Below are 10,994 nucleotides of genomic sequence, written 5' to 3'. Positions count from 1 at the left end.
GAAATAATTCTCCCTTTCATATGGGGAAGATCTTTGTTTGACCCATTTTCTATTTGACCATCAATCCAACTTCAGCTTGTTATCTGTCTGTTTGTATAGGTTCTGGTAACTTGCACTGCCTAATGAAAGTCTGCTCTGTAATATTGGTATTACACTGTACATCTGACACTAACAGCCACCTGTAATAGGAAAATGGCATAGCCAGTCTACAGTAACACCTCACATTGCCTTCTGCTAGGACTGAAAGACACAGAAACGCAGGTCACTGAGCACTGAGAGTAGACAAAATTAGAGACCCGTTTTTATTAACTTAATTTCCTCTAAATGCACATTCATTATTTGTTTATAATGAAGTGTTTATTCATTGTAACTGTTTAAAGAATACAAATTCCACATTAGTTTCTGCATTCAGATCATTTTTATTAGTGGGATGGAGACCGTGGATTTAACATGTGGTTGTGTGGAAGAAATAGAAGGAACACATTACATCCATTACCAGACATAAGGACAGAGTTTTCTCAGAGCTAACATGATAAAGGAAGTCAGCCTTTGGCCTTGTTCTACTATTTTCTAACAGAAATCCACACAGACTTACAGGGTCCTCCTTACATACCACAGGGGTCACTTATCACCTATATTGCACTTATCCTCAAGTGACATCCCCAAACACTTATAAACACACTTAATTATATTTATGGCTTTAGCCTTTACCTATTCTGAAAGCTAGCACACCTCCTGATGCGTTGCTTGTTCTGTGTAGAACGCTCTGCAGCCAATGTCTCCACTATAAACCACCCCAAAGATACACAAGCCTTAAGCACAACATAAGGACTTGCTCCAACTAGAAATACTTTCCTCATTGCTTTCGATCCAGCTATTGTCAATCCATAACAACCAACAAAGAGAGCCAGGGGGAGGCAATGGGAGGCAAAGGGAGTCAAACAGAGTCAGAGAAGGCAATGGGACTCAAAGAGAGGCAGAGAGAGGCAAGGACAGTCAGAGGGAGACAGAGGGACACAATGGGAGGCTAGGTGAGTCAAAGAGAGCCAGAGGGAGGCAAAGGGAGTCACAGAGAGTCAGAGAGAGGCAATGGGAGGCAAAGGTTTCACAGTGAGTCAGAGGGATGCATGGAGAGTCAGAGAGAGCAAGGGAGAATCAAAGAGAGTCAGAAGGAGGCAAGGAGAGTCAAAGAGAGCCAGGGGATGCAAAGGGTGGAAAAGAGAGTCAGGGAGGAAAACAACCTCATAAGGAGGGAAAGGAAGGCTAGGAGATTCAAAGAGAGTCAGAAGAGGCAAAGTGAGTCAAAAACAGCCAGAGAGAGCTAAGGAGAGTCAGAGACAGCAAGAGGGAGTAAAAGAAAGTGAGAAGGAGGCAAGGAGAGTGAAAAAGAGCCAGAGGGAGGCAAACGGAGGAAAAGAGAGTCAGGAAGGTAAAGAAACTCTGAAGGGGTGAAGGAAGGCTTGGATAGTCAAAGAGAGTCAGAGGAGGCAAGGAGAGTCAGGCAGAGTCAGAGGGAGGCAAGGAGAGTCAAACAGAGTCAGATGGAGGTAAAGGGAGTCACAGAGAGTCAGAGGGAGGCAAGGAGAGTCACAGAGAGCAACGAGAGTCAAAGAGAGTCATAAGGAGGCAAGGAGAGTCAGAAGGGAGACTAGTAGAGTCCAAGAGAGTCAGCGGGAGACAAAGAGCCTCAGAGGGAGGCAAGGAGAGTCAAACAGAGTCAGATGGAGTCAAAGGGAGTCACAGAGAGTCAGAGGGAGGCAATGAGAGTCACAGAGAGCCAGAAAGAGTCACAGAGAGTCATAAGGAGGCAAGGAGAGTCAGCGGGAGACAAAGAGCCTCAGAGGGAGGCAAGGACAGTCAGAGGGAGAAGAGGGAGGCAAAGAGAGCCAGAGGACGCAAACAGAGTTAGACGGGAAGCTAGAGAGGGTTAAAGAGAGCCAGAGGGAGGCACAGAGAGTCATAGGGAAGCAGAGAGAATAGGAGGGAGGTGTAGGGATGCATCAAACCTGTTTATATTTCTACTTGCTACTGAAGCAGCTCCTTTAAAATGTATTGCATCACCATCCCTGTAATATTGCCAAATTATTACCAGCTGTATTAGGCAGACATATTTCTACAAGCCTATCTCCTAATTGCCTAATTCAGTGTTATAGTTGATTTGCTGTAAACACACACACAAGGAAACACTTTCTCAGTGAAGGTGATGGTGTATGTGTAGAGGTGCTGCTGAGTCTCAGCATCATAAAATGAGAGAAGCCCCTCCTCATAGTCCAGGTAAAGCCCAAACTTTCTTATTGCGTTGCTTTCTTTCGGTGTTAGTGGTGGACTTGGCTTCACATTCCAACGAGTCCCATAATGTGCTAAGAACCAGATTTCATTACCAGAGACCCATATGTCACGGGTGAACTTTTGTGTTGCAGACGGAAGAGCGATTCCGAAAGACATGGAGAATATATAAAAGAGCCCTCTGGGTATGCTTGGAGGCAGGGTTACCTCCCAGTAGTGAAGTCCTGACGTGAAGCTCTGTGTTGTCAGGACACATTGGGAATGTAGAAATCTCTTGTCATTGATAGTAACTTCTTTCAGCTTATTAAGGAGCTTGACACTCTTTCTATCTGCAGAGATGCCGAGGGAAGAGTGTGCTGTCTCTGGATCAAAGGAGAGAGACTCTAGAAAGAGAAGAAGGGGGTTAAACTGTCTTGAATTTGAACTTTACAAGCACCACCAGCAGACAAGTAGACACAAATGCATAAACACTGCAGATACATAAATTGGAGGGTTCACTAAATGTAATCCTCCCACCAGGAGAGAAGTGTAGACTTTTGAACTTTGAGATGCACATGTGCTGAAGACCACTGTGGAGGTCCTTTAGAAGGGGCTCCCTCTCTTCTAGCTTCACCTATTCACCAAGAGACTGGGTGGGAATTTTGATGCAGCCAGAACTTTCCTCCCGACTCAAACCACTCTTTGTGGCATCTACCTCAGTGTAAATATATCTCTCTGGAAGTGACATGGTGTTTGTTCTAGATGAGGACCATCCCTCATTGCTGCTTTAAGAGGCTTGTTGGATGGACCAATCTTAGCTTGGTCTCTGAAGGCTCCTTCATGAAGAGTCCACTTCTGTGTTTTATCAACTACATCACTAAAAATGAATTTATTTTGTTTATAGGGCTCATAAACACTCATGCATTGCACAGTCTCGATAACAACATCTATTTGTTAACAGTTATAAGAAACAAGCACAAAAGCATTAAGCATTACATATTGGACTGGCAGACAAATATATGTAAAAATATCAAGAAATCCATGATGTACAACATTTGAATTAACAGGGTCAACAGTAGGGTTGGGTGTAACTCGTGTAATTGCCTCTAGCCTAATTAGATGTAATTACCAGGACATTACATGTAATTATGGGGAGGATTATTAGAAATTGGGTTGTTGGTTGACTGGAGTATGAACCTTAATCAAACAGAAACCACACGCCTAGTCAGGTTAAGTGTTGGGCAAAGCATAAATTAACTGTGCTCACCGTCTGGTAGCTTGGCACACATCAATCAGGCTTAACTTAGAGGCAGAGTGTAAAGTATTTGTGCAACACTTTAAACAGTAAAACAGAGAAAGCACCACACAAAAAGATATCACACAAGTTAGAATTTTTTTTCTAACTTTAATTAATTAAAGAGGTAAAAAATGACTTGAAATATTAATTTTTAAAGGTTTTAAGTAAAAATAGTGCAAGAAGAGTAAAGCGCTAAAATAAGATATCTGGTCATGTCGGACCAGGACAAAGTCAAAAGTTCAGGCCGACCAAAATGGAGCGCAGACTGGATACAGGGTCCCAGTTTGGTCCACTGAACATAAATACCTTAATCCTAGGTTGCGGAGCGTTGTGTGGATTTAAGTTGAAAAATGCGTTGAGTATCCTGTCAGTGGGGCTTGCAAGGCAAAGACCAGTGTCAAGGATATGTAGAGCAATCAAGGCAATGTGTCAGCTCCGGTGAGAGGGAACGCTCTAATACAGAGATTTATCACTGTCATCAAGGCTGCCGTTGATGGGAATGTGAGGACCCTGCAGCGGGAGGAGCCTTGTGCAGTGTTTTGTGTTCAATCCTTGCAGTAGTGGCGCTGTGTGGGTTCATATCCATGCGGTGGCGGGGATGCATCAGATCCGATCCCCACAACTCAGTGATACGTTGGTTCAGCAAGGAATGCACCTGTTCCGCTGGAGCAAACACCTGAGGCCCACTTCCAAGAGTCCAGGACTAGGGTGGCTCCACTTGGCAGGGTAGGCTCACAGATGGCAGAGTTCAGGTGTAGATGCGGGGTGGTTGTTAGTATTTTATGTCCTTGAGACGTCAGATCAGGAGGCCAGCTAGCTAGCCCTTGGAGTTACTCTGGGTTCAAGTGTTGCAGTTCCAGTCCCCCCAACACGGCAAGATGATTGCAGGCTGAAGGGCAACACAACATAGAAGGAGTTCAGCAGAACAACAGTTCAGCAGACTTGCAGTTCTTCAGCAGTACAGCAGTTCTTTTTCTTGGCAGAGTCTTCACAGGTCCAGAAGTATACAAGGGGGAATGCAGAACTTTGTGTGGGGACAGAACACCGCCTATTTAAGTGTAAGTAAGACTGCGCCCAGTTCCTCCCTCCTATCCTGCCACGATGGCCCATCAAGTCACACCTAAGCTCCCATTGTGTGTGGCAGTCTAGAGGGAATATACAAAGCCCAACTGTCACTCACTTCAGACATGCGGTCAAAACAGGCAATAGGCACCCCACTTCTAAAAGTAGTCTTTTCAGCATGGCAATTTAAAATCCAATTTCACCATAAACTGTGATTTTAAATTGTGATTATAGAGACACCAGATTTGGGATTTGTATCTCTTCCTAATTTGAAATTACACTTACAAAATATAATATGGTAATCCTAATGTTATCCTATGGGAGATATAAGCCTTGCTGTAGTGAAACATTACTTTGAGAGTTTTTCACTACCAGAACACGTAAAACTTAAAAGTACATCTGCTGCCTTTTAAATACATTGCACCCTGCCCTCGGGGGTGTCCAGGGCCTACCTTAGGTAAGATTTATATGTGAAAAATAAGAAGGTTTGGGCCTGGCAAGAGGTTTATTTTGCCAGGTCAAGCAAAAAAACAAGGAAAAGACATATCGCATAAAGGAAAGATAAAGGAGCAAGGATCAAGGAATAAAAAAAAGTGAAGAAGAAGCACACAATCCTCTGGCATCCCGTCCTTGCCCTTCACCCAGGCTTTTACTTTCATCCCGGGCCAGCTTTTGCAAAGGGTGCCTCTGCAGCAGTAACCGGCCGGGCTCCCAGGCAGGTTTAAGGCAGGTCTCAGGTGGGTCCCTGCAAGGCACCAGCCAGCACCCACGCTTCAAGCCTTACCCGGGTTGAGCCAACCACACCCGTCAAGAGATCAGGGAAAGCCAGAGGCAGAGAAAAAAACGCAAGGTAAGGCCTAAGAGGAAAAAAGTGGGACCACAAGGCATGGACCACGCCAACAAGTCACCTGGGTCAGAGCCAGCGATTTACCTAGTGACAGTTAAAACCAAAAATGTAGAGCCGTCCATGTCCACAACCACCATAACCACCGTGGACAGACACAGCCAAAGAGGGAGCCAAAGAAGGAGAGTAGTCCGCACTCACTGCGTACTGTACAGGTGCCAAAGCTAACAAGCGGGCACTGATCACAGAGTTTTTTAAAGTAATCATCGACTTTTGCCCGTGAGCCACAAGAACCACACAGACCATGGGGAACCCAAGAAAAATAATAACAACACAAACCCCCCCAAGTGAAGGCCCTGAGGTCCTCTCCCACAGTAGTTGTCACAATAAAAACAAAGAAATCCAGTGTACGGAATCAAACGATCTCCTCTCCTCATTAGAGTATACCTAAGCTTGCAATCAACCAATCAAGATTTACCAATACCTAAGGCCCTACACTCACCTGCTATTTCCCAAAGGCACCACCATCAGCTTGTCGAGGCTCTAGTCCATATCCAGCCGGACCCGAGCTGGGATCTACTAATGAGCCAAATGTCCCCTCCAGTAAAACAGCAACCACAAATGACAACCAAAAAACTGAGGAAGACCCAACGCTTCTGCTATACAATATCCTAAGACCATTCGCACCACCCTTTTCTCCATTCTCACTGGCAGCCCTACAATCACCGGAACAACCTGGGTCCGCCATACCTGCGCACAAGACTGCAACACCTTTGCCCTATCAACTGAATTACACAAAACGTTACAGCCAACGGACCGGGAATCACCTCAATACAAACTAAGCGGGTGCTCGCTACACAAAGGTAAAGAGCCCAGACCAGCCCCAGCGACTGCAGCCAGTGCATTACATAAAAATGAACAATCAAGTAAGATCAAGAACCAATCAGACCAATCAGACCGATCCCAGATGAAAGCATTGATCGGCTCTCCAACACCCTCCAAATGGCTCCACCTGCTAAATACCAGGGAAACTATCGGAAATCCAACGACATATCAGGCTGACATGATAGACTACCAATCGAGCTTTTAAACATCTTAGCCATCCACGTTCAGGGAATAGAACAAAAGTTGCATGCTCTCAAAATCACGATTGCGAAGGACAAGCAAGACGGGACATTACAAACCACATGTGTCACTGCCCCCAAATAATTGACAAACTATCAGCGGTACCAACCTTAATGTCAGAGCTGTTGGGGGCAGTTAGGGATCCCCCCAAAAAGTTCAAACTGGCAAAAGCCCATGACCATGAGGTACTTAGGGGAGAAGGTCGGGCGAGCCCTATTCTAAGAGATAAGGAGACTGACAAGGCTTCTGAGCGTGCAATCTCACCCATTTTTGATGCCTCAAGGGAGCCTGAGCAACTGAGCGACTGTTCTCAAGCAGGAGCACCAGACGAGTCACTCAACCACCACTATCCACAACTTATAGCAGATGTGAGCCCCAAACAGACACACTCGATAACTTCCCTCATGAAGAGGGAAAGAAAACGCCTGAGGAAAGCAAGGAAAAGTTAATCAAACAAACAAGAGTCAAACGCACCGTCGCACTGACAAAGAAATTGGGAAAGATAACTTTGAACAAAGTAACAGGAATGCTGTCTGTATTATGGACCACTCCATTTCACTCACAAAAGAGGCTGCCGTCTCAAGAAGCCAAAAACAACAAAAAAGTGTAGCCTCACCAACAAGGAATATACAGCATATTAAATCCTTTGGAAGGGCGGGAACCAAACAAATTAACCACCCAGGACTTCCAAAAAACAAACATCGTAATAACCCCCTGGGGTAAATTGAAGATTAGCTAGCAAACTCAGCCCACAGGAGGCTGACATCAACAGGCTAGCTGTCTCTGAGGAGAGGTGCAACAATAAAGAAGTCAAGACAAGAGCTCACCCCCTGGGAGGCACGGAGGTCAAATCTGCCACGAACCTCCAAAGCACTCAAAAAAACGAAGCACAATACCATCCAAAGTCAGCCCTACAGTACTCAGAGCCCACCGAGGCATTAATAGAGACTCCAAGTGACCGAGCTAAACAACATACTGATTTTCCCAGAACATGCCATAAAAAGATGGAGCTAGTTCCACATTACATCTCGAGGTGAGCTCAATATTAAGACTACTTGAAGCCCTCCCAGCCATTAGCCACAGCAAATCTAGTGATCTGGAAAGAATCGAGTTCAAAGCCAATCCCTGTCGAACTGGTCTAGAAATCACAACAGCAACCTGCACAGATCACTCCTTTGTAGAACAGATCTGGCGGCATAGGGAGTCCTTTTCTAAATGGGGTATTGAGCAAAATAAGGCGTAGCATCTCCGCTACCCAAGCCCATTCAAACAGCCCAACCGAACAGTGGGCGTCCTAAAAGAAGCAAAAGGCCCCGATGAGTTCAGTACAATGAAAGGCAATGGCCAAACAATTAGGAAAATCACAATCACAATACCACACTCCAAAGCTGCGAAACCCGAGGACAACTCGCAGGTGATCGCCTTAATCATAAACCATGGAGCTGCATGAACAACAGTGCACAAGGATTCCAAAAAAGCTCAGGGTTGCAAGATCTGCTCATGGAACGTGAACGGCTTAAGTTCAAGATTCGAAGATGCTGACTTTGTAGAGTTCATCCTACAGTATGACATACTTCTATTCCAAGAAACCTGGCAGACCATAAACTCACCATTAGCAGGCTATAAAGAATACCTCAACCCAGCCATAAAGGACGCAAGGTACGGATTGGCAAAAGGCGGCCTATCGACCTTCATCTCGACAGATATTCCCTGGAAAGATGTAGTCATCGAGCTTGATACTCCCTGGATGCAATGCACCAAACTCGTAGCTTCGCCCTTGTTAATTTTGAACATTTATATCCATACAGCCGACAAGCAAAAGGGGCACAGAATTCAGCAACTGATCGCCGCACTTGAAATTCTAAAACTCACTCATCCACAGGGTAACATAATATTGACCTGGGATTTTAATATGAACTTACTGCAAGGTAAGAAAAAAAACTTCAGGCCTCATACAGGCAAGACAGGGCAACACAAGCAGACATGACACCCTGGGCAAGAAATGAGTTGCTTTTCTGGACGAACTCTCACTGTACACGGTATAAGGACGACGCCAACTGGACAGTCCCACAGCATTCACTAGAGTGAAGTATAAAACAGGCATAACCATCGATTTCACCTATGGCGGACCTTGATCTTTTTCCTTTCATTCCTGACTTCCAAATGAAGAAAAGAGCAGAAAGCGATCACTATCCTCAAACCTTTACATTAACCACCATTCTGAAAAGGTGTGGGCAAGCCAAGGCTCCTTCAGCATCAACTCAATCCTACAATTTAAAACGACTCACATAGAACAAAAGCAACATGGATAACATCCTGGGGGCATGTTTCTCGTTATTGGCCTCAACGGAAGCAGAGCCACAGCGTATAGAGGCCTGGGAGTTGTTAAAAACAGCCATAAAGTCCCCAGAACTGTCAAGGCAGCCTGGTACACACACAACCGAAGGACAAAAAAACCCACCTAAACAAGTACCTAAGATCACTGCGAACCCAGGGATCAGAACCGACACAACAGACGCTTACAGTAATAGCAAAAATGAAAAGAGACTAAAAAAAAGAAATCAAGGCGGCAAAGCAAACATATAACGATTAATACTGGATGAAATTACTCCACGCCGGCGAGCAAAGAAACTCCAAACTGTTTTGGGCAAACATCAACTTCTAATTAAATGGCAAAAACCGACATTTCAATTCAGACATAATGGAACATACATGGAGAACTTACATTGCAGTCACATACAATACGACCTCACTCCCAGGCGTGGGAAATATTATCAAACCTTTAAAAGCGATTGGGATGGGCGCCAGTCAGACAACAAGCCCTAAGGCCCAAAAACCCAGAACCATCCAGAAAACGGATGCTAAAATCTGCAAATCGCTACATAAAAATCCATTCTACCACCCAAAAAACCAAACAGCGGACAAACTACATCCAGAAGCTTGGGAAACAACAAGGTTTGAATCAACGGAACACCACCTACAGATTACACAAAAGCAGGTACTGAACACCATAAAACATCTGAGTCCGGACGGGGCCCTGGGGGCAAATGGCCTGACAAACGCATTATTTACAAAAGATCCATCCCTTTGGTATGGCCACATAACTTCTCTGTTTACACACATCTTAAAGTCTTGTATCATTCCTGATTCCTGGCGAGGAAGCATCCTACAACCCATATACAAATCAGGGGCGCATTCCGACCCATCAATTACAGACTGAGAGCGCTCATTGACGTTGAGGCAAACATCTACACATCAAGCTTGTGGGCAGACCTTGAGGATTGGGCCAGCAGCACAAACCTAATTCAGAAAACACTAACAGGATTTAGGGCAGGGATCGGCACTTTAACGAACATATCGGCAGTCACCCTCCTGGCCAATCAAGCCATCGCCAAATCAAACATCCTCTATGCCTGCTTTGTAGGCCTCAAAGTAGCCTTTGATAAAGTGCCCAGGTCCAAGCTAGGGACTAAAATGAAATCTTTGGGAGTTCCTACAAAATTATTAGAGGCAATCATCAATCTTTACTCACAAACATGGGTCCAAATATAAAAGGTGGACGGGCGAAGTCTAACTAATAACATTTCAAACATCAGCAGCTTAAAACAGGTGTGCTTTCTGGCTCCCTGTTTATTCAACATCTACACAGCTGACTTAGAGAACAACCTTCGTTCATCACCAACGTCCCAATAGTAAGTCTCTGAAGAAAAGCATCAAACGATAATTAATAAGTAGATTTATTGTATAATTACGCAGCACAGCAACAGGAACAACTGATACTAAGACAGCTCCAGTACAACTGGCCAGTCTCAGTACAGATTCCAGTCCATGGTTCCAAATGGAACTAGAACGCATAACAAATGACCACTCATGTGGCAGCAAGTAGAAATCAGCATATAACATATCCCCCTTCCATACAAAAACAAAGAAAACAAGATATGAAAACAGAGCAATAGTATATAACAGAACTATCAAACAAAATCTGAGAACTTCACAGGAAAAGATCTTGCACGAGTGGAACCTTTCACTCTATGAGCAACTGAATCACCATGTGATCTAGTGGTATCCAGACCATTGGAAATCTCCAGCTGGGAGCAACCATTCAAAGGTAATTTAGGAGATGAAGCATGAGAATCATTATAAACATCTTCTGCCCGAGATCTAATATTCGTTGGACATCTAGAAACCCGCCTGACATTCCAAAGCTTACCATCCTGGGTTATAAGAGAATTCTTAAAGACTTTGGTGATCTTAATGGGCTTATAGAACTTACTCATGCATTTCCCTAAGAAACCCGGTTTTTTTACTCTCACCCATTCTCCTACTTTAAAATTCTGTTCCTTAACGTTCCACTTACGGTCAAACCATTCCTTGTTCTTAATTTGTTTTTCCTTAACTCTA

The 10,994-nt window shown here is 44.5% G+C and overlaps 1 protein-coding gene across 1 annotated transcript in view; it reads right to left on the bottom strand.

The window, feature by feature from the left end:
• Positions 1 to 399: 399 nt before the first annotated feature.
• Positions 400 to 10,994, bottom strand: part of LOC146863555 (CD5 antigen-like) — an 881,885-nt gene continuing 871,290 nt past the window's right edge. Inside the window, exon 7 of the mRNA XM_085643019.1 lies at positions 400 to 2,669. Coding sequence (XP_085499145.1) covers positions 2,137 to 2,669 — 533 coding nt within the window. The 3' untranslated portion in view covers positions 400 to 2,136. The remainder of the gene's footprint in view (positions 2,670 to 10,994) is intronic.

Source organism: Triturus cristatus, chromosome 2_2 (genome assembly GCF_964204655.1).
Source record: "Triturus cristatus chromosome 2_2, aTriCri1.1, whole genome shotgun sequence".
NCBI lineage: Eukaryota > Metazoa > Chordata > Amphibia > Caudata > Salamandridae > Triturus > Triturus cristatus.
The sequence above is the reverse complement of the archived record's forward strand: the minus strand, read 5'-3'. Positions and strand labels throughout refer to the sequence as shown.